At 43.2% G+C, this 24,278-nt stretch overlaps 2 protein-coding genes across 2 annotated transcripts; one reads left to right on the top strand and one right to left on the bottom strand.

Moving 5' to 3' along the window:
- The first annotated feature begins 333 nt into the window (after positions 1-333).
- Positions 334-3,949, top strand: LOC117654294. Its single transcript, XM_034400826.1, has 2 exons — positions 334-1,283; positions 3,558-3,949. Exons 1-2 carry the CDS (start codon positions 637-639, stop codon positions 3,721-3,723), a joined length of 813 nt encoding a protein of 270 aa, XP_034256717.1. The 5' UTR covers positions 334-636; the 3' UTR covers positions 3,724-3,949.
- Positions 3,950-9,907: 5,958 nt separating this feature from the next.
- LOC117654314 lies at positions 9,908-18,813 on the bottom strand. Its single transcript, XM_034400894.1, has 4 exons — positions 18,676-18,813; positions 13,285-13,382; positions 12,181-12,342; positions 9,908-9,967 (listed from the first exon to the last, which is right to left on the bottom strand). Exons 1-4 carry the CDS (start codon positions 18,705-18,707, stop codon positions 9,915-9,917), a joined length of 345 nt encoding a protein of 114 aa, XP_034256785.1. The 5' UTR covers positions 18,708-18,813; the 3' UTR covers positions 9,908-9,914.
- Between the last annotated feature and the right edge of the window lie 5,465 nt (positions 18,814-24,278).

Below are 24,278 nucleotides of genomic sequence, written 5' to 3'. Positions count from 1 at the left end.
CCCTCAACAAACAATTTGATGCACTTTAGGCCCTGTCGCTTAGTCACGTGAGGCAGGGTCTGAGCCCGAACCACGCAGGCCGATAGGGGAAGCCCCAAGGAACATCGCCACCAAATTTCAGAGAGTTCGGATCTCAGATGGCGCCACAGTCGCGGCGGAAAGACGCGGGTAGGGGGGACCTCCCAAGCGAGACCAATAGTTTTCTCGCGCTGTGCACCGGGTAAATGTCAACCGATTTCGCTCAAATTTGGTGTGAGGTCATTTGGGACCTAGATGACCCTAAAAACCGACTCCTTTCAAAAATCAAATTTTTTTGAAACGCCCTACCTATCGTCGCCCCTCGCGGCTTTGGACCTGGCCTCACTTGTGCCGGGTAGTACTTGTGTCGTCGACGGCCTTTCTTTCCATTTAGCTACTGAGGACGATGTTGTCCTGGCCATTGATGTTTTGTTGCATCTTTCCTCTGTCGGAGGCGTGAGAGAGCTCTATATCGAATGGGGCGGGGAGCCCCCCGCGAAGACTCTCACAAAGCTCGCAGAGGCCATCTGTTCCTTGCCCGGCCTTTTGTATTTTGACTTTCACTATCCGTTTGAAGAGCCTCTTCAGGTTACCTTGCGTAATCTTGATGTTGAGGTGATGCCAACCCTTAAAAGACTCGAAATCATCGGAGATAGAATGGATCCCTTCGCTGAATTGTTACTTAAAAAGCATGCAGATACACTTCAAGAAGTTCGGGTTTACCATAGGGATGTTCCCGTGTCGTTGCTGATGGTGTTGCCCAGGCTCCGATCTTTGGCTTGTTTGTCGCATAAAGATTTGGCCCAGTTGTCGAATCTGGAAAACCTTGATTCATTCGAGTTACTGTACGACCTCGAGGAAGTGCCTAAAGAAAAGGACGTCTTCTGTCCCGGCACTCTCAAGTTTCTACGTCGGGCGTCGCATCTTAAAAATGTGACATTGCCATTGTATTCCCCTGCCAATTTATTAGCATTGAGCCGTTCCTTTTCTTCTGTGGTTGTTGAGGCACTTGATTTAAAGTGTTTCCCTGGCTTTAACTTTGAGGGGCTCATTGATATGCTGCACCAGTTCCCTTCCTTGAGGACCCTTAGTGTGGATGCGGAGCCCTCGGATGACTTCTTGCGCACAATCAGCCCTGTGTCCTTGCCTCGCCTCGCCACGCTGGTTGTGTATCCTCCCAAGAACCCAAGCATCCACGCATGGCTCCACGAACCCGCCATCCAGGATCTCCTCATCAGGAATCCTGATCTGCACCTGTTTATTCACTAGGGGTACGCGCCGTTTAGTTTGGGCGCGTAGTAGGCGAGCGATGCGTCTGAACACATTCTTACAGGAGATGGTGAAGAATATGTGCAAAATAAGGCCAATACGGGGTCTTCCATAACAAAAGGGCCGGACTTAATGTCATTTTCGTGATTATCCTACTGAAAACTGCAGGAAACAATGGGAAACTAAACATTGAAATTTTGGTCACAAATTGGTAAATTTGGGAAAAGTAAACGTCTAGGATGAAATTGGAAGTCATTTTCGTGATCAGCACACCAAAAACTGCAGGAAACTATGTAAAACTCGACTTGAAAATTTTGGTCCGAAATTGGTAAATTTTGGGAAAAGTAAAGGTCTGGGATGAAATTGGAAGTCATTTTCGTGATCAGCACACCAAAAACTGCAGGAAACTATGTAAAACTCGACTTGAAAATTTTGGTCCGAAATTGGTAAATTTTGGGAAAAGTAAAGGTCTGGGATGAAATTGGAAGTCATTTTCGTGATCAGCACACCAAAAACTGCAGGAAACTATATAAAACTCGACTTGAAAATTTTGGTCCGAAATTGGTAAATTTTGGGAAAAGTAAAGGTCTGGGATGAAATTGGAAGTCATTTTCGTGATCAGCACACCAAAAACTGCAGGAAACTATGTAAAACTCGACTCGAAAATTTTGGTCCAAAATTGGTAAATTTTGGGAAAAGTAAAGGTCTGGGATGAAATTGGAAGTCATTTTCGTGATCAGCACACCAAATACTGTAGGAGTCAATGACTCACCGAGGAAATTTTGGCCCAAAATCATGTAATTCTAGTTGAATAAGTATGGGTCTGCTGTTGTTAACATGAACGCAATTTCTAAGTGTGTTTCCTGTTAACGGTGTAGTACCATGAACCCTGACCCTGTTACTCAGTCGAGTAACATTCAACTGCCAGCATTGAATTGCTTAATACGATTCACAAATGCCTCAATTACCATTCGATATCTCCTTGTTGTTGAACTTATGAATACGCAATGTTATTAGTAATACAGTACCTATAAATCCTTTTATCTTCCTTTCATTTTAAACTAGCGGATGAAACTATATTGATTTGTCTGAATTAATTAAAAAGAGACACATTTACAGGCAGGCTGATTGCAACTACTTTACGGAGAAGACCTTTTATCAGACCCACTGAATCGTTCCATAGAATCCCATGTCGAGCCCACTTTTTGCTAAATGCAAGTTAATCTTATTCATAATGATAGTCATAATGTGATACTTAATCTTTGAAACAGTATAGCATAAGTATTTACCTAACATTCTAAGTAAATTAAAAAAGAGAGCCAACTAAAACCATGAGCGACACAAATTACCAGTTGTCGCAGACAATGTATGATGAAGTTAAAAGAATCGTCTCATGAAATCATATGATCAAGTCACTGAATCGTCTCATTGAATCAGATGACAATGTCAAACCTTGTATGCGCTACACTCACTCACCGTATGGTTATCTTTAAGGTTAGTACTATAGTAAACTTACAGCATTGCAATGAAGCCTTTTCCCAGAGTCTGTGCCAAGAGTCAGCAAAGACTATTTATTTTTGCAACATTAGTGTCCAGAGTGTACTTATAGAATGTATTAATTTATTTTCTAACTGTTATTTGAGCAAAGCAAACAACTAAAAAGTATAGTGTCTGAGAATAAAAATGGAAATACACTCACAAAGGTTAAAAAGACCAAATCATTCTTGCAATTATCAAACACACTCCACTGACCAAAACATTTCCTCTGTAGCGGTGTAGCGGGGGAGGGGAGGGGGCGGACGGACGGACGAAACGCGTAATAATTGTCACTTTCATTTTCCGTATTTCACTGAGTTGACACTCCGGAGGGGTTTCAATCATTCTAAAATATCGAAAAACTATGGCCGTACTCACTTCTAAGCCCTTCTGCTCTTTAGTTTGTTTTATTTGCCAATGTTTTGCTAGGTCCCGTATTTGAGAGTCGCGGCCGCAAGTATGAAAAATTGCTACGAGCTGCCAACCACTACCAACCTAACCACGCTAAGAACCTAATTCAAAAAGATGTTTTGAATATTTCAAACAATAGTAATCGTGAATATAAGATAAACTCCCCCTGGGGGAGATTTAGGAGCCTTCCGGTGCGAAATTTTGAAACTATTTGTGCGGTAGTTGCTGAGAAACGTGAGTGAGTTACAGACAGACAGACAGACGCACGACCAGTCACTTTTTGGTACCCCCAAACACGGCATGGGCTCGCTATCGCTCGCCAATAACAGAAGAAGCAGAGAAGTCTACGCTTGCCTCTGCGTTTGGTGCTGTCGGGGTCGTCGCAGCAGCGAGGCGGATTGTTCTAAGCAACCGGTTTCGTCTCACAAAAGAAAGGCTGGCTGCAACTGCTTTCAAGTGGCTGTGTCGCCCTCTCAGCCCACTGACTAATCGGGCCTTGCGGTTGAACTCAGTCGGCTGGTGAGTAGTACCTTCCGTAGTCTTTGTTTTATACAATGGACATTGCGCAACTTCGCGCGAAATAAGTAATGAAACTTAGGTATGATTTAAAAACATTCTATAATCATTATTCTGATGTTCAGCGCACTATGTGCCTTCCACATATGCTCGATTTATGAATACCATTTTTGTTTTCACATACTGTGTTCTTGCTAGATTTAAAGAGTTACGTTAAAGATCCTATCCTTAAGATCAACTCCTGGAAATTATTATGGAACCGAACTTAATAAAAATTGTGTACAACTGTGTTAAATTTAATATGCAGATTCTTGCTTGTAGTCAAGTGCGGGCTCAGCGGCCTTATCAAATCTGGGTCCGGCGTCAAAATGGAATCAATTTTGAGCACTATCGAAAACGCATAAGACTATGAAAAACTAAGGATGAAAGCCTAACAATAGTTGTCCTTTTTCTGTCGTTTTTAAGTGTTTCTTTTCGGTGGTAGAAAGCTGAATTTTGGCATGTGGTGATCAAAATCTTAGCTGGAACGGCAGAGCCGTTTAGGAGTAGTGCTCACGCACTAATTTCGACCTTTTCATGCATAACTATGCGTGCTCAGAAAAGAACGTAATGAAAGTGTGATATTAAGCATAACTGTACATTTAATAATGCATAAAATGTACGAAATTTTGCATAATATTATTCACTCCTTTTACATATCTGTGCATGCATAACTACGCTTAGAAATGCATAATTATGCATAAAATGTACACAAGAGTTTGCGCGCGCGCGTGGGCACACACACTGACATAAGTTTTCAACCCAATCCAACTTTACTGGCGTCGCTGTCGCTCAGACCATAAACCAGTGCTTTGTATATATAGTTTCATTTTATTGATAACGATTGGAAAAGATATTTACTACCTTCACTGAAAAAAAAGTCTAGTAACGATAACCAGAATCCTGGTACCAAATACCAGACTGTCTGATAGAATATAACTCAACTAGAATTCTGGTAAAAAATACTTAACAGTCCAGTTGGACTCAGTCTAGTAAACCGTACCAGATTTATAGTTTACCCTTACAATGCCGCCAGGACTTCTTCTGGTAGTTTTTACCGAACATGCTGGTTAGTTAATGTGCTTACAAAACTGAAGCAAGAAGTCCAAAATTTTTTACAAATATAATTTCGTAGCGTTGAAACCTGATGTGACGTCGATTTCGTTGACGAACAACCTCTGAATTGTTTGTTCCCGAGGAGGGATCCCGGATTCGAACCGGGATCTCACACTGTTAAAAAAAATTACTGAAAATTCATAATTTTTTGTAAGAAGTCGATTTACTTACATTCAGTCTGAATTTTCATACCAAAACTTTCATACTTCGCGGTCTGAAAGTTTCAGACGACGTTAGTCTGAATTTTCAGATCAACATGTTGTATGAAAAATGATACCAGTCGGTCTATTTTATCAGACTAAGTTGTACGAAGACATTGAACAGTCGCACTAAAATATGCCACTCTGTGGAGTAGAACACAAATCGGCAAATCGGCGCTCAGAGGATCGTCTCGGCTCAAAAATTAGGGACACGGCAGCAGACTCCTACTTGGAAAGGTAGTGAAGAGGCTGGGTGACTGCTGAATTGCGAGGGAGAGCGGCCTTAGCCCAACCACGCGCCGACCCGTGGCCATGCGCGAGAGTGAAATTGTATTCTTTGTTATTTAGCTTATACTGCACTTATTAACCTGAATCTTGCTTTGGTGCGCTCACGCCCTTTCAGACAATCACTTGGAATAAGTTTGTAACAAAATATTCGCAATTTCGCCTTCAAGTGGCAATTTTAGCTCCAAAAGATCATCCATGCGACACTAGCGCCACCTAGCGGATAGACCAATAAGTGTCCATTTCGGAGCTCTGAACCATTCTCTATGCTTTTACGACACTAAACGTAAATATTATTTGAAATACAACAGTAGTATTGATAAATGTTCTGAGAAAATCGAAAAATGTACAAAGGGGACGGGTTTTTTTCACTCGTTTTCCGATTTCACAAGTATGAATTTAGTTTTCGGACGACAATGTACAAAACTTGATAGCCATCGCTCTAAATATTCAGACTTGCAAGTCTAAATTCAAATTTCAGACAACAGGTCAAACTTTTCAGACAGTTGGTCTTAATATTCGTACAATTTTATGAATTTACGATTCAGACCACCAAGTAAGACGAAATCAGTCTGAATTTTCATATTTTTTTTAACAGTGCACAATTGTGAGACGGGCACGTTACCACTGCGGCACCACGTCGCCTGATGGGTCGGTAATATTGGCTCGGTAATGAGATTCTAAAGTCTCAGGGTGAAAGTATAGCCGTGATCTGCGGGGTGATACAACATTGGAACGTATAGTGGCTTTTTTACCTGACTAAAACCGTCTCTCTCGCAGACTCTAAATTATCATGTCTTTTTTTGTGCATAAGCTTTGCACAAAATTGAGCATGTGACGCAATCTACAAAGGAACGTGACATTTTGTCACATTCGTTTCAACGTGACGTTACGACGTTACTGGAATGACAGTGCGCTCTCGTGTGAGTGGTTGACAGAGAATGTCTCTACACTGAAAAACCAAACGTGGTCTAGACCGCACCAACTGGTGTGGTCAAATGGGTGCCATTTTGACCACATCAGTTGGTGTGGTCTAGACCACGTTTGGTGCGTTTGGTGCGGTCTAGACTCGATTGATGCAGATGATCATAAAAGAAGGATTAATAACGGAAATTTTTGAAAAGTGTATTATTACTTCGTTGATAGGTTCACGGTGATTTCTCAAACGAAGTGGAATTTGGATAAGGGAGAGTGGGGCGATTTGTAACATATTTCGGAATTCTCTATACAAAAAAAGAATATTCTGTATATCGGTGTCAAACTTGTGCCAGATGAGCAGCCTGGCCCTTTATCTAGACTATACATCTCTGTTGGATCAATCTGGAATCCGTAATCTTCGAAATCTAAGACGCTTTCCAAACCCTTGCATGCTGTTACGAATCGTCCCAACATGGGGTGATTTGTAACAGCCTTAAGGCTTTTCATAACATCCTACACATTAAATGTAACATCGTGGGGAATGTTATCTCCTCCAGCAGTTGTTCTTCGGATGTCCTACAGAAGTCTTAAAATCTCCATTACAAGCTGCTGTCGACCTCATCAGCATTAACTAATCGGTTATGTCAACCCTAACTCACTTTTTTCAATTTCGGAGGTTAGGTCAGTATAACTCGGTTTAAAAAGCATTTTATGCTGTGTAAATGTATTGGAGCAGATTCGAGAAACAACTCAAGCAATTAATGGCATAAACTACTTAAATTCTTTTTTTATTCGGTTCTGTTACGAATCTCAGCGGATCTCATCCTATTTCGGCTCGTGACCCCACATTTGTAGTCAAAAATTTCCGCGACCCCCAGGAAAATTTCGCAATCCCAAGGGACCCCTCCTTTAGCATGCCTTTGTGACGGAGTGCCATTATATGCCTTAGTTTGGGAGCAGTAGTGTCTCGAAGTTGATCAAAACGGTCGAAAATGCCTTTGAAAAATCGTGGTTTTGGCTGACTTCAAGCAGCGTCTGACCCGAGGCGGGCTTTCGTGCTTTCTCAGCTGGCATTCGGTCTAAAACGATGCTAAAAGCACCGAATTCCTTTAGTGTTCATAACAGTTATGTGCGGTGCCTTTTCCGATCGCCTTACATTCTACTGTATCACAACTTCAATGACAATGTGCTTCATGGAAACTGATTTTAGTGACTTCTCACCCCCACAGTCAGCATGGCTCATACTTCCTGACGACCAACGGGGCAAGCCCGTTCGGCCTGGGTGACTGAGCGAGCGGAGCAAGGCCTGCCGCGAAGTGCATCAATCCCGACCAATCCACCTCCATCCGAAGACGCTGCCGAAAGCCCCTGCGCGAGGCGTGATGAAGTGTCCCTCGGCTACCCCTACATGAAACTGTATATTTCCTTAGCTTGAAAACTTGAGAAAGTTTGAGTTTCATCGTTTGACAGTTGTAGTGTATCATCAAAACGGACTAATATGTACTGTGGAACCTATGATTTCGGTTTAATTAAATGGTTTAGAACATTCGTGTGTGAACAATTAAATACGATCCTGTGACCCTTTATTTGATGGTGGTGGAGTAATGTTCAGAGAGTTCACAGTCAGAGTACATCTCTTTACACAATGTGCTCTCGCTCATTCGTGCAGTGTAGAGCGACTTTCTCTGTGCTTCCGCGGCCACAGGCTGCGCGCGCCGTGCGGATAGGCAACTCATCGTGCTTGCCACTGGGAGGAGCACGTTGGGTTAGACTTGCGCTTATTTTTGAAAAATGTGATTTTGAGTGGGTTCCCCGACTCGAAGTGGCCGAACTGGTGAAAAAACTTAAAAATTCAAATCCCAAGGTCGTACGACTGTCCAAAGCCGTGCCCCAAGGCTCCAGTTATGCGGTGAGGGGTGAGTAATTATTTTTTTTTTTAGATTTTTTACCAAAATAACACTCCGTCAAAGAAAACGAAGGCTTCGCAGCCTACGAAGGAAATTTGTAATACGAACTATTTTGTTCGTAATACAAAGGAAAAATCCTTTGTAGCCCACGAAGAACTTCTTCACAGCCTGCGAAGGATTTTTTTCTTTCAATTACAAACAAAAGTGTTCGAATTATAAATGATTTCCTTCGTAGACTGCGAAGCCTTCGTTTTCTTTGTATTACAACGAGCAGTTCTTTGTAGAAATGTACCTGTGTTTTAACAGTGTATCCCCACTCTGCCTATGCCGGCGCCCACCACCACCGCCTAGCACGGTCGCGCGACGCTCTTCAGTTTCTTGTTGCTGACTTTCGGTCTGCACTCCCTTCGCAGTGCACGAACGTCAAAATGCGAATCGAAGATGCCTGTCCAGTATAAAGGGTGGCACCAAAAATTGACGGGATTCACTTAAGTTATTTCTCGCAGTGTGCGAGGACGCATCACTCGCCGGCTAGGCGCTCAAACTGAACGGAGAGTTCCTCTAGCTACACGAATATATTCCTTGTTCCCTGCCGAATTTATTGGTCTTCATGCTTGGTAGGCTTTCAACTGGGGCTCCCAGCGACTGCCTTTCCCTTGACGTGACGAAATTCGGCCGTCAGGACCATACAGACAATTAGTTCTCCGCTTTCATTGAAGAGCTGAATCTCTACAGGCCAAATATGCTTGTGCAAGTCGGGGAGAACGGTCTTGAGTGCGTCGAGATCCAGGGTCGCATTGCGCACCATGTAATGCCCCTGAAAACACAGGATACATTTCGTTTTAACAATTCGCGTTTTTGTTCATCCTAGTTGACTTTTGCATTTCAGCAATAACATCAGAAACTCTGAAAATTTCAGAGTGGATTTACCCTAGTGATGACTTTCCATTCTCATTCCAGGGACGTGACATCACGTTCAAACGAATGTGACAAAATGTCACGTTCGTTCGAGCATCGTGTCACACATTACGCTTGGATGCTGATCCGCCTAAATTAGCTTATTCACATTTAGACGAATGTGACGCAATGCTCAAAGGAACGTATATTTGGTTACGTTCCTTTCAACGTGATGTCACGTTCCTGATATGAGAGACATAAGAAAGAAAAAGGTATTGGGGTAATATTTTGTCAAGTTTTTCCATGAAATGAATCGGATACATTTAAATATTATAATAAACCTGTGACAAGTTGTAGCAAATGAGGTACGAAACAAACTTTAACAAGGCCCGAATTTTCAAGTTAAGTAATTCAGCCCAAACCTTACGCGGGAGTTTCAAGATTGGAGAGCTCTTAATGAGGGCTTCGGGTCATAAGTTCACTTTAGCAAATCGCCTCACTTCACATCGATTATGAAAAAGGGACGTTCTTTTTGGCTGAGCGATGACAAAGCCATGGCAGAGCTATTCACACGAGTGGGGTGAAATTTTTCTCGGTTGGTCGAGACCCCCTCCTCTCTCTCTAAAAAAAAAAGGGATCAGTGGAGTTTTTTTTCGAACGAATATTGTGCCCCCTATTTTATACGTACTTTAACAGGGCAGTTGAAAGGTGGATCGAACGAATCGTAGAAGGGGCTCCACACCATGCCTCTTGCAGGGATGAAGCGACACAGGGCGGTCGTCCACACCCAACGAAGTAGTACTCACAAAGATTCGTTGCTTTCCCGCCGGTGCATTTTGTTATGATGACGACCAGCTGCTCGGAAGAAACACAGTAAATTGCTGTAAACAAGCGATGTTACTGCGCATCACTCAAAAGCGCCCCCCCCCTGAATTATCGTGGGAATGAGCTCATGATCTGATCCTTTAAGTGGAGGAGATAACTCAATTTTTTGTCATTTTTCAGTAGAATTGAAAACACTGTCCACAGTGAAAAGTGCTTGCTACCACTTTACAAACGAATGTTGCACATGTTCAGGCTTCTGATTTTGACTTCGTATGCTCTCTTTGTTTCTGATTTTTATTGTTTGCTGAACGCTCATTGATGAAAGGGACCAACAATCCGAGTTTGGTTCATTCTGAGCAGGTGCCCACCAAGTGAATGTTTTCATCCCAAAATTTAAGTTTTGGGCATTTTTTTATTATTCTTGTGCGTCACTTGCGCATTTCTCCGAGCTTCGACTGACTAATAAGGTGCGTGGACGTGGTAGGTCGATACATGCTACAGAACGTGGCATTCCATGTAACCCAGGTGTTAAGTCCCTGAGAGCTTTATTCAGAGTTCCGTGCCGTCGAAGTGCAGCAGATTATCACTATAAAAATGACGCCGTCGCTGTGCGTGCTACACTATGAAAGAAGGATCCGGTGACAACGTCACACGGTGGGCAGGCCTGGCCAGGCATCAAGCCGTCAATTCAATATAAGGACACGAAACGTGTCCGAAACGGTCGTTCCATTTTATCACATTTTACAGGGCAAGGAATGAACAGCGGAGAAGCTCCGCTGTAGGGCCGGTACGGACGGCCCAGGCCAATTATTAACCAGACTTATTCTGTCCTTTTTTTACTCGTTCTTTACCGTCTACCAATCTATCCCCAGAACGAGTATTGTGCTCAGTCGAGTGAAATTTAATCCACAGCTTCTCTGAAAAATTTACACCATTCCAATGCTTATATTTGATACTGAATTAAAGGAAAATCGGTCATGAATTCGTTTTGGAACATGACAATATTTTCCTATATTATGACGAAATAACAAAATGTTTTGAAGAAAACCGAGTCGAAAACAATGGCAACCATCTTTTGTTTTAAAATCGTCTTTGTTTCTCATCATATTTTCACAATTTCAATGATCACAAATGGTTTTTATGTCGATCAATAATGTTCATTACTATTATCAACTTTTATAAACAGCTTTTTTTTCGTTTAGTAAAGAACGAGTCCCCATTCCCCAAACAAAGTTGGGGTTTTTAGCTACCTTGTTTTCAGTAAGAGGGCTTCATATTCTTTTCTGGCTTGTAGGAGTCCCATTTTTTAAAAATCCTCTATGACGCTCCCACACCGAGCGAAACTAGTGGTACTCGGATGTGCTTGCCGGTCCTTGCAGACCGCAGCTGCACAGGTTTCCTAAGTGAAATAATGAACTCATTTAAAAAGCAATAACATTTTTATTGCTTTATTGACTGCGTGCAAAGGTTATTGCACTGTAAGTGCGATAAATATTGTATTGCATTAGCGTATTAATCACCTATCTAACGCAGTTATCACTTTATCACACCAAAACTGAGATAATCTGGGCCCAGACTGGCCAAAATCTAAGAGACTTATTGCATTTGTAATGCGATAATTTTTTTTTTTTTCTACCATGGATGCGATAGTTTGAAGGAATCATAATAGCCTTTTTATCGTGGCTAATTGTATGAAACTTAACACGTTATAAATAACAGTGTGGACCGGAACTACCCCCTGTATCCTTAGTTACCTCCCCTGACGGTACACTGCAACTTTTTAATCCTCCTGAAGAGATGACTTTTAAGTCATTTTCGTCCGCTCCACGGATCAACTGAGCTGCGCAGTGCGCACTCCTTGCCCAGGTTTAAGGCGAGCCAGAAGGGCGAGTCCGCTTTCAGTGCCCCCAACCGGTTCGCTCACAGTGCGTTACTCTCTTTTTTCCTCATTGTATGTGTCCGAATACATTTACGCATTAAACCAACAAGGGCAATACACTGGTAAAACTGACGCTCAGTATTACTTCCTATTTTCAAGCGTTATCAATTAACGCCTAAAATCAAGCGCATCAGGATTATCTGCCCAGATTCCCCCTATCTGAATGCATGGGCGAATATCAAGTCTATAACTCGTTTCATGCGTAACGTCCTCAAGCTTAACTTAACGCAGGACACAGTGCTTGGGTCTGGCACGGAAAAAGCCAGGAAAACAATGATAGGCTCCCCTTTCCAGGTTTTCTGACCTTGGACACACTCTTCATTTCTTTGAGGAACAAGACGCTTGCGCTGCAGTAATAGGCACCCCACTCGTCCATAATGGTGGTCACGTTGTTGACTTCGACGAAATGTTGTTTGTCTGTGCAGGCCCCGATGTCGTAGTAGACTGGGACCATCTTTTTGCCTTGCTGTGAACCAAGACTTCCTGTTCAGGGGGCAGTAGTAACACTTGCTGCAGTGAAACTAAAGCGGAGGGACTTTTTACTGAAAGAAGAATCACGATCATGACTAGTTTTGAGTTACCATCCATTGTGAGGAACAAATCTTCGTAGTAAGTCATTTCAAAAGCAGCTATACTTGGCGCCACAAAACCATTCGGTGCACTGATCTAACCTGCCTGATACGGTGGACATATACTTGTGAATCAAGCATACTAAATGAGGTGCTACAGTAGCACTCAAAACCTCAAAAACTCAGAATGTCCCGCCGTGTATTTTAAGGATACTGTAAAGTGAAACTAGTATGTCCTACAAATATCAAGTCCATTTTGTGGCTAAAACTTAACGACTATTAGGTGAATTTATTGCCAAAGTTGAGGGCACCAACTCCTATTAGTTTCTGAGTTATGGAGGTTCATGTAAACTTTTAGTCGTTTCTCTCAAATTTTCCTCACGACAAAGGATTACCTACCTAGTCTTCAGATTCTGGCAATATTATCTCTTTTTGCATAGAAAAAAGAGCGCGTTGGAGCGGCCTTTTTTATTTTTTTTTTCAAATTTGAGAGATTTTGCCTTATTTAAGTTTGTTTTGGGGTTTTCATAATAACTAAGGGTGATGTTAAGAAAAAGGGGAACGCTTTCTTGTTCCTATTCCAAGATAGTTATATTTGCCAGAATATGAAGACTAGGTAGATAATCCTGTGACTAGAGGAGAATTTGGGAGAAACGACTTAAAGTTTACTTAAACCTCCATAACTCAGAAATCAAATAGGAGTCTGGGCCCTACTCTTGAGTTTGTGCAATAGAAAGGAACTTCTACCCATGAACTGAGACATCTAACACGTAGTATTTAAAAAATGTCAAATAGTCACTTTTTTCACTTTACAATGAGTAACCCTTCGGCTAACTCACATGCGCTGAAGAACGACACCTGGCGACCTCCAAGGCAGCGATGAAGACGAGCAGGGAAGCGAGCCACGACACGGTGGGTGTGCGTCCCGCCGGCATGTCTAGAATCAAAGTGTCAGAACGTGAAGGCACTGCTCTACAAACTGAAGTGTGTACTCAGTATGCATCTACAGATGCATACTTATAAGTACACACCTACAGATGCATACCTAGCTGAGTACACATCTACAGATGCATACTTGGCTGAGTACACATCTACAGATGCATACTTGACAGGTATGCATCTGTAGATGTGTACTCAGCCAAGTATGCAACTGTAGATGTGTACTTGATACTGGGCATTTATATGGTGACAAGTACACACTACCTATGCATACTTCCCAAGTATACACTTACAGATGCATACTTAACAGGTATGCATCTGTAGATGTGTACTCAGCTAGGTATGCATCTGTAGGCGCATACTGAGTACACACTTCAGTTTGTAGAGTGGTGTGTTTGGGAAGTAAGTTCCAGTTATAGCCGCTAGATGGCACCACCTGTCAGTCCGACCTGTCACTGTACCGTACCTGTCATTTCAGTCAGTTCTGTCTTGGATTTCGACCATTAAACACCTAAGCTAACTTGTGTCTGTCAATCGGATCCCGCTCACCACACATAAGGAATTGACAAGGCTGATTGAGGGCTGCGACACCTGCGTCCCAACTAGAAGACAACACTATGAACCACTCATGCCTACTGAGCCAGTCCAACGCCCCTGGCAGAGGGTGGGAGCGGATTTTCTTCAGCACGCAGGTCAGAAGTATCTAGTCGTCATTGATTTTTTTTCCACATACCCTTTTCGCCATGCAAATGAAAAAACGGATACCTCAGCAGTCATAAAGGGAGCTACAGCCGCTATTCTCCATGTTTGGGGTCCCCGAAATCTTGAGAACGGACAACGGACCGCCTTTTAAATGCATGGGATTTTGCAAGCTTCTGTAAATCGTGGGACATTTCTCACGTTACTAGCACCCCCCAAATACCCCAGAAGTAATGGAAAACCCGAAGCAGCAGTCCCCAAGGAAAAATACATCCTGAAGAAAGATGACTACTGATGGTTTTTTTATCCACAGAGACTCCAACTCAAAGTGGCCACACCCCCACAACTATTTTTGGGCGGGAAAAACTCCGAACTGCATTCCTGTTTTCCCAGTGAACTCCATACCGGAGTGGCCGATTTTCTAAAGTCAAGGAAAAGCAAGAGAATTTTCCCAAAGGCAGAAAAACAACACCATGACACAGCAAGGGGCAAAGGAACTACCTCCTCTCAACTCGGGTAAAAATTTTCATAAAAGACTAAAATTATTTGGCACTGTCGCGGGAAAATTTCTCAAGAACCAAAGTTACAATGTTGAGACAGCTGGAAAATTTTTAGACGTAACGAGTATGCTGGTGCCAACCCAAGGGCCACAGACGCAGTTAAGATGGCTCACTAATGAGGACTATGGGGAAACCTCACCTACGACTGCAAAAACCCCCGCTCAGACTCCAAGAAACCCCCTCTCCCCCAAAAACAGGACCCAAATCCACGTCCCAGAGGAAAGCAAGAGGGCGCCCCTCTGGTGAATTTAACCAGGAAGAAATGAAATGACACCACCTGGAGCAAGACCGCAAAAAACCAGGAAACAGCCGGGAAAATATCAAGTACCGCCTGTAAGAGTAATATAATTGTCTATAAAATTTTTTTTATACCTGGGTCTCTGTCCCCTTATCGTTTTGTTACTTTTTTATAATTTGTTTTGTTTTTGCTAAACCCTTTTTCCCTTTAATTTATGTAGTTCTCGGTCCAATTATATTTTTTTATCTATCGGTTCCGCTGACTTATATTTTTTTTTTTTCAATTTATTTTGTAATTGATTTTGTTTTGTTATCTATTGTATATTTTTTTCACTTATTTTTTTTTTGTTTTCCGATTCAAACGTCATTTTTGTTTCCCAACCCTTATTTTATTTTTCCCGGGTCGAAAGCCAAGGAAAATTCTTTTTTTTTTTAAAAGGGCCAAAAATTTGAAAGGAAATTATTTTTCTTTTTAAAAATTTTTTATTCGGGTTATCCTTAAATTTTTACAAAACCTTGAACCCCCAAAAAAAGGGGGAAATTTTGGGAAAGTTCCTTTAAAGCCGTTTTAAGGCCACCGTCATTTTCCACCCTTTTCCCCCCTTTTTGTCCCTTTTGTCCATTGGGGCCGGTTTGTCGGTTTGGGGAAAAATTTTAAAAATTTGCTTTTGGTTGTCAAATGGACCCCCTAAAAACTGGGGGAAGGGGGCCAAAAGGAAAAATTGGTTTTTCCCCAAAAAAATTTTTTTGGCCCTTAAAAACCCCCTTTTTCAGCCCCCTTTAAAACCCTTACCCCAAACTCAGGGGGGGGCCAAAAATGAACCGGGCCAAGACCTCCAAAACTTTTACCCCCAAAAAAAACAATTGGTTAAACCAAATTTCTTTTTAAAATTCTTTTTAAATTTGTCCCCCTTAAAGTTGTGTCATCATAAAAATTGGAAATAAAACCCCTTTTTTAAAAAGTTCTTTCGTCACTGGAGTCGTTGCGCCACAAAAAGTTATCCTGAATTATTTTCCCGGCCCGAGATGGGGCTCCTGCCTTTCGGTCCACTCTAAATGCTGTCCAGCGAAGTTTCTCCATATTATGGTAAAAAAGTGCAGATGACTTCATAAAAAACCATTGAAAATTAACAGAACTTATGAAATTTTGAAAAATTTGTTGGTATTAGGGGGAAAAATGTCCCCATAATGTTGGTGCACCCTGTCCCCGTAAGACATTTACAGTGTCAGAATTTTTGGTCTATCTATCCTATTCTGGGTACAGGGTGCCAAAACTGCTTATAAACTAAGTTCAGTTGAAATCGACTGAATGTACATCGGCGTGACTTCGTGCCGTTTTAGGGGCGTGAATTTAAGTGTCACGTCAAAATACGGCATAACAACACTGTGAATCCAAACGCTATGAGTTGCGCCAATTGGTGCAATGCATTTGAAGACGTTTTCCTTGCCCCAATTAGTGCAATGCTTTTGCATTGCACGTGAAGTGCAACGCCTTCCCATGCTTTAGCATAGGGCTTTTTCGGGACTCATTGCACGTAAGGGGCAATATGGCTGTGGCATTGCGCGTATGGTGCAATTCTAAATGCATTGCGCGTGCTACACTCATAGCGTTTGGAATCTCAGTGAAAAGGTCGTGTCAAAAATCGGCGTGGCTCTAAAATTCACGCCAGTTTTCGGTGTGAATGTCTTGACATGCCAGTTTTTGGCGTAAATGTTTTCATATAACGCATTTTCATTCACGCCAAATGATGGTGTGACTCACAAATCATGCCGTTTTTAGGCGCGAGTCTCATTTAGCGCCAAATTTAAGCGTGAACTTTTGTCACGCCATTGTGTGGTCATGTGTCCACCGACCGTTACGTAATACGGGCTCTGTGAATCGCAATATCTGAAAAATACAATGAGGGTGGAACATTTTTGGCTGAGCGATAGCATAGCCCTTTACACTAAAAGTTAAATGGTCGGACACGGCATGATGTGTGCGTCTCCGTCTCACCCACGTGAATGTACCATGTACGTTGGACGTTGGTGCGTACAATGCGTTTAAAGAGAAAAGTCATTCCGTCTTCTTGCCTTGACACTAAATCAACGCCCCTGCAGCGGAACGAAGTCACGCCGATAGATTTGCAGTATACTCGGGCGAGGTTGAAAAACTAAGTCCGTTTCTTTGACTTTTTCTGTTCCTTGGACTGTCCGTCCGTCCAGACTTCTACCCCTACAGGGCTCGGTTGATCCGGCAGAGATTTTGCAGGGTCCGGTGGGTATGCCCTTGGCTCGCCACACGCCAAAATTCAGCTTTGAATCTCTGACCATTCAGTTATGCCAACAAGTAAATCACTTATAAAAAGACAACTTTTCAGTTGTTCCGATTGTTACACGGAGTATTATGTCGTTTTCTATGCTTTTGAAGGTGCTGATGACGAAAGTGAAAGCGCTTTCGACCCCCAACCCCGATAGAACCGACCTCGACCGGGACCTTTATCCCCTCTTTTGCATTGCATCTTACGTCTCTCAAGGTTGTCAGCCCCAATGATCCATGAAGCGGAAGAAGGGGATAACTCAATTTTCATTATTTTTCAGGAGAATCAAAAAACTGTTTGCAAGTAAACTTAATCCAATAAGATGAATGATGCAATTGCATTTTTGTCAAGAAAACAAATAACTGACACAATCACGTGTAACTAGCGTAACATCACTATGAAGACGGTTTCTGTGATTTTAATATTTATGTTGGAATGGACTACGGAACCATGTTTACATAGTTCTCCCAAACAAGGCGGAATTTAGAGACAATTCAAGTGAAACTGAGGTCCGCATAGAGTCCTTATTTCTGTGGTACTAGTACATTTTTAGTGTTATATTCTCCCGCAATAGGTCGACGGCTCGGGATCGGATCTCGGACTATAACGAACACGAGAACCGAACAGCACATGGTGGGAAGGCCGGGCTCCGGCAGTGCTCCGAGCTCGGGAAGGCCATAAAACCAATAGCCGGCCCTTGGGTTCTACACTGCAGTGACCCGAAACGCTGCGCCGACCGGCGCCTTACGGGTCCACGCTACCTGGTCAGGTCGGCACTGCGGTTCGGGGCCCCGTCAGCGCGCGTATTCGTGCTGGTGGCACAAAGAACCCCTGTCAATCATCCCCGAGGGTCGAGCTCGCCGGGCCATAAACCCCCGTGCGTAAGCGGGGCCGTCACATGAAAACGACTTATTGTGAATCGACCTAGTGCAGGAGAATACTGTACTTCTTTTTTTCAACGAGTGATGAGGAGTCAAGTTGAGTTGATTCTTTTAAGATTAGATTCATAAAGACAAGTTGAGTTATCTCCTTTTGCCATTTTGTGCAATGGAGTCATGTGGACTTAGGTTCAGTTACCTCCATTTACCGATAATATTTAGACCGCTAAAGGGGTCAAGTTGAGTTCTATCCTTTTAATGCGAATTTTCTTTCTCCTAACTGTTAGGAATTGGGTCAAACAGTTTGGTGTAGTGATGCAAACCATCCTGAGGCACAATAAAGATAAAAATTCAATTTGGAGATAAGTCTAATTATCCCCTTCTTCCGATTCCTGAATCAAATATACTATCATGCATTCCGACCAGCGAATCCTCTCAAAAGGTGCTCCCCGGCACTTAAAGCTGAATGCTTGCGATCAATCCGATGAGCATGGCAGTCTGGAAAATTGGCCGAGCGTTTGAGGCCAAGGTGGATGTACCCGCAAGGCGTGGATCGTCGTATTTGGCGCAGTATAACGAAGGCTGATACGACAAGACACGGTCCGGTGTACACCTACCTTGTAACTAGTCCTCCGGCAAGTAATTTCATGTGGTATCTGCGTCACGCAAAAAAGATAGCTTCTCACGTCGTGTGCAGTGAGGTTAGTTCTGAAATGAAAACTGGCAGTTGAGATTATTCTATTAGGAGGCGTCGACTTCTCCCATCACTAGAGCACAGGCGCGCCTAGGCGGTCAGATCGATGATGGCATCGAGCGCGGACGGAATGAGTCGTCCTGGCGTGAGCCAAGTCACGTCAGCCGCGTGTTGAGCAGGCCTTGGCGTTTCGCCGACACTGCGAGACATAACTACGGAAAGTTCTGTTAATTCAAACACAGCCTCTCTCTTCGTACCACCACGGAAATCACCGTGTTTGATAGAACGGAATGGGTCAAGGACAACTCGTCCCGACCGACTCGTACCCGGCACAATACGTCCCAGGGTTATCCCGTCCCAACCCAAGTGGTCCCCGTCCTAAATCGTCCCAATAATTATATATTTCGAAAAATTGTTATTAATTGAAATTGGCCGTATTTTACGATGAGTCCTACGAATAGCTGCTTCGCGTCGTTCCAACAAAAACAAATGTTTTCTAGGGTGCGCCAAACATAATTCTGCTTTCAGGAATCTTCCTTATTCTTAACTTGAAACCCAATATGCGGCCACTGTGTTAAAACTTTTATTTTCGGTATTACAGTTTCACATTCTTACAAGTTTCTCAAACATAAATATCTTATCGAATTATCCACTTTCAGTAATGTGCCAGGAAGGCAGAAAGAGAAAGAAGCGCCTCTAGCCCGAAAGCTGATATTGTTGGAGCGCCCTGGAGCACTTCTGTCTTTGTGCGTGTTCAATCCTGCGTAAAAGCTATGCATTAAGAAGCTCCGTAGTGATTTAGAGTGTAAGCTTCACCACGCTGTGCTGCATGTACTAGTTACTAGTAACCGGCCTGGACGGCTCCTGGCTGGACCGGGCTGGAACCAACAATGGTTCGGGACGAGTTGGCCGCCCCGTCGGGACGAGTTCGAAAAATGCCCCGGGTCGAGATAGGCCCGGGACGAGTGGGACGGGGGACGAGTTGGTCGGGACGAGCTGTCCTGCTCCCAACGGAATCCGCTGTTCTTCCTTTAAATGAGAGGAAAAGTAACGATCCACATCGGCGACTTTGGCTCGTCCCATACATTTAGAAATGTGAGAATTTCGCTCATGCGTAACCCTAACGGGGTTTGAAACTGAGTCGAGGGTTTAAAATAGATGTTATTTTCGTCATCGTGCCCTTCAAAACATGAGAAACAATGGAAATCCGTAAAGAAAAAAAGAAGTCGGAATATACCCTACTCTGCAAACTGAAGTGTGTAAGATGCATACTTGCAAGTATACACCTACAGATGCATACTCAGCTGAGTACACATCTACAGAGGCGTACTTGGCTGAGTACACACCTACAGATGCGTACCTAACCTCTCGAAGTATGCATCTGTAGATGCATACTGAGTACACACTTCAGTTTGTAGAGTACAAGGATTTGAACCCGGGTCCAAACTTCTCCGATTCGCTCCAAACTAGCAATGTTGGCTTTGACTCGTCGCCCCAATTACAAAAGTACTCATACATGCCCTTCTAGCCGAATCCGTTGCCGAAATCCTTCTCGACCCCATGTAGACCATGATGCACCTATAGCAGTGCCCCCGGGGCTCGGATCGGATTTGCTGCTATCGGGCGGTTGTTAGGGTCACCCAAGGAGACTGCATACCCAATTTGGTGTAGATCGGACTACAGGAAGTCCTCGGACGGCCGGACGACGGAACAGTGTAAATATGCCCTCCGGTATTAATTTTAAGTACACCGAACGGGTCAAAAATATCTAATGTGGTAGCGCCCCATGGAATTGTCCATCTCGTAGGTCCCCGACGACGATGCGTGAGCATCGTGGACCAGGTTCCAAGCATTCGTTGAAAAAGTCTTACCGATTTGTTTTCGAACGAGAAATAAATTTGAAGACGACCCCGTGTTTTTAAGATCCATTTTTAACAAATCAGAATTTGGCGAAATGGAGCTGACGGAGAGCTTTGTTTTAACCCTGATTCGTATAGATCTTGGTGAGACGTTTTCAGTTACTGGTGCATTTGGAGATCGTATAACGGAGAGATGAATGACAAAAAGCTAACGGAGGATTTCCGCACACTAAATTCTTATGGCCTTTTCATGCATAGTTGGGCATGCACAGATACGTCCATATGGTATGCATAATATTATGCATCACTGTGTACATTTTACGCAGGAAGATGCATAACTATGAAAAAAGGGAAAACCATGTATCTAAGAAGTCCATAAGAATTTAGTGTGCGTACTTTAAAAGTACGGAGACCACCGTGATTTCGGGTACTGAGAGAAGCTGTGCCTGAATTAAAACGATCATTTCCGAAGTTTTTTCTAGCAAAGCAGAGTGAACTTTTTGACAACTATGAAGGACTAACCGTCAATAACCTGTAGACATGAATCTGCTGATTCAGAGAAACCACCTCGCAATATTCGCCACGTCGCACTCACCAAGCTTTGAAGCTCAGTGGAGTGTAGAATGGGACCTGCTACTCCATGACAAGGCCCCACAGCATGGATCGTTTATGGCTGGGACTAGCTTGCCCTGGGGTTCCCCCGAGCCCCGGCAACGTGCGTGCCTTTTGTCCACTCAGGCCCCTCTCCCCTGCGGGTCTGCCGTGGGCTCTCGACCCGCGCACATGAGGAAAAAGGCCGCCTTTTGTTTGGACCAATGATAGTTTAGACAAAGCGAAGGCCGCGATATGAACAGGCACGACGTAAATGGGTTGGTTCGTCAAAATGTGGAAATTTTAAAATCAAAGATATTTAGCTCAATTACGACTTGCACTGACTTCCTATCAGCAAATATCCCTTTAACAACAGAGCACCTTCAGAGAAAGGCATGTACATGTTTTCAGTCAAAAATTTTGACTTGTTGCATGCACCACATATAGCGCCGGAAAGGTACAAAAATGGCAGTTTTGTCGGTGTCCGAATCCCCGATTGAAACGCAATGTGAGGTCTAATTTCTTATAACGCCGTTAAAACACCCAAAGTTTTGTGTGTTTTCGAGAGTGGACACTTTAATCTACATTTTAACTTCAGTCCCGAAACGGTGAATCGATTCGTTCGTTCGTAAAGTGGAAGAAAAGTTTTGACCGCAAATTGCGTCACTTGCTACCGGCATTTGTATTTCGCGGCTCTAAACGTGTTTTGTGCCTGCACCGACCCAAGCGCGAACCCTATTCGGCTTCGAAATTGATATTTAAGAAAACTGCAACGGTGGAAATACTTCTACAGGAGTATGTTAGGTTCAAATCAAGGATAATAGGTCGCTTTGCCGTAACTCGCTATCATAAACCTGTAATCGCCAACGCGTAATTTCGACCTCCCCCGGATAAACATTTTCAAATACTGGGACAAGGTCATGTTTGCCGCTTCATTTGACCTATTTACACCATACAGCGTCTGTAACGTACAAGCAAATTTGGTATTTCCTTGCGAAATAGAAGGTTTTTATAAGGTGTAATGAGGTAATCAGCCAGGACCCCGGCGTCGACGCCTGTAACTGCACTTTTGAAGCTTAAGGGGAGGTTCTGGTGAAAATGCTATTTTCTACTATATAGATCCCACTGTGAAAATTTGTTGAAAATTTGATGTCTTATCAAGGATTTATTAAAAGTTTTCATTGGGGAGGCACATTCTACGCCCTGAACCCAGTCGCAGAACCTTTCTCTCCCATTTAGGGTATAACTTTAAAAATCTCCTTGCGCATACTATTTTGTCGTAAAAGGTTGGCTTAGACATTTTTCACTTCTTCGATTCATTTTTTAAAAATGCCGGCATGCACATCTCAAAATGTTAATTGCAATTTTATTCGCAAGCTTTCTAACCAAGCATTTCACTATAATTGATCAAAAATGTACAAAATAGACAAATTTTAGGGACTTTTCAGCTTAAAAAGCTAATAATTAATAATATAATGGAAGTATTGAGCTATGCATGCCGGAATCTTTTGAAAATGAATCGAAGAAGTGAAAGATGTCAAGGTCAACCTTTTACAACAAAATAGTATGCGCAAGGAGGTTTTTCAAGATACAGCCAAAATAGGCTCAAAAAGACTCTTCGACTGGGTTTACAGCCTGGCGTGTGCCTTCAAAAGTCAAATTTTAGTCTCCTCAATGAAAAATTTTATATTCCGAACAAATTAAGACTGTAGGTTCCATTTGGAAAATGGCAACATTTTCACCAGAACCTCCCCTTAAACACTTGTTTTTTTCGCATCCAAGCCTATTATTACGGCTCTGGAGCACGTTACCCCCGCTCTGCCTTTTCCGGCCCCCACCACCGCTCAGCACGGCCGCGCGACGCTCCTTTAATTCTCCCTTCCTGCCGTTGACTTCCGGTCTGGATTTCCTCCGAAGTACTCGATAGAGATCCTCCATTGGTCACGTGACACTCACACCGCCTTCCTCGGCCAAAACCACTCCCACTTTAATTTTCGCTATTTCGCTGGAAATTCATTTAAAGAGCGTTGTTTGATGTTCAAAATTCCTTAAGAGGAATTCTACGAACAGTGGTAGAAGATTTGTCGTCGGATTTAAAAATAGAGGCCATACCGGGCCATCCTCACTTTCCTCACTGAGTGGCGGGAGCGCGGGGAGTTTGAATCTGGAGTCGGCGCCGGGGCCGGTGTTTGACAATGTCTTAAGAGATGGACGCATAAATCGCAGATTTTGGTTACAGGAAATATATTTTGAGTCGTGATAATGAGTCTTGAAACTCAGTCAGCCCCCTACGTGTTCGCATACCCGAATAAACCCTGACCCACCGCCGTCTCCGTATTCGAATTCTCGCGCGGTTTTGCCACTCAGTGAGTTCGTGACGTCAGCATTGGAGGACCTCTATTCTGATCGAAATCTGCCTTACCGTGATTCAAGCCTGGATCGGGGGATAAAATAATTCCATTCTCGTCATCAGCACCCTTCTAAACGCGGGAAATGACGCTCAACAAAACGTCTTTTCCCCCGCCGTTGTTCCTAACAGGGAGTGAAGAGAGGTATGGTGAATATGTTGGGTTGGCAGCTCGTAAGTCACTCTTTGTAAGATTGCCTACCACTGCCTTCTGACATTACCTTGCACCTGAAAGATAAGAACAAACCAGACTTGAGTGGACTTTTGTGTTAAATTTGACGTTTCTCTCCTCTCACAAGCGATGAGCATAGCTAGAACCGAGGGGGTATGCACTCGCGTAATAGTCGGTTCACTCTATCAGTAATAGCACGCGTAATAATACGCGTAATAGTCGCGTATTAGTCGCGTAATAGCCGAACTTGTCAAAATTTTATCAATTTTGGTGTGTTTTAGGCCGTTTTTAGCTAAATTCCGATTAATTTGTGGCGTAATAGAGCGTAATAGCGTAATAGTCGGTACACAGGTTCAGAGAGCGCATACCCCCTCGGCTAGAACTAAAGCGTTCACTGCATCAAAAAGTATGAATGGTACAACATAGCTACAACGTAAACTGTAAATAACAACGAGGATTGTTGAAGTTAAACCAGAATAGTGAAAGGTACAATGGGT

This window comes from Thrips palmi, unplaced genomic scaffold (assembly GCF_012932325.1).
Source record: "Thrips palmi isolate BJ-2018 unplaced genomic scaffold, TpBJ-2018v1 HiC_scaffold_10, whole genome shotgun sequence".
Lineage (NCBI taxonomy): Eukaryota > Metazoa > Arthropoda > Insecta > Thysanoptera > Thripidae > Thrips > Thrips palmi.
This window is presented reverse-complemented; position numbering and strand designations above follow the sequence as displayed.

What these genes read in the sequence shown, in the direction of transcription:
- LOC117654294 (XM_034400826.1), top strand. Translation starts at nt 637, where the DNA reads ATGCCAACCCTTAAAAGACTCGAAATCATCGGAGATAGAATGGATCCC. An exon ending in GATCTGCACCTGTTTATTCA is followed by an intron (nt 1,284 to 3,557) that starts CTAGGGGTACGC and finishes ATCGCTCGCCAA; the next exon opens with TAACAGAAGAAGCAGAGAAG.
- LOC117654314 (XM_034400894.1), bottom strand. Translation starts at nt 18,707, where the DNA reads ATGAAATTACTTGCCGGAGGACTAGTTACAAG. An exon ending in GCCGGAGGACTAGTTACAAG is followed by an intron (nt 13,383 to 18,675) that starts GTAGGTGTACAC and finishes CTTTGATTCTAG; the next exon opens with ACATGCCGGCGGGACGCACA. An exon ending in AAATGAAGAGTGTGTCCAAG is followed by an intron (nt 9,968 to 12,180) that starts GTCAGAAAACCT and finishes TCTTCCGAGCAG; the next exon opens with CTGGTCGTCATCATAACAAA.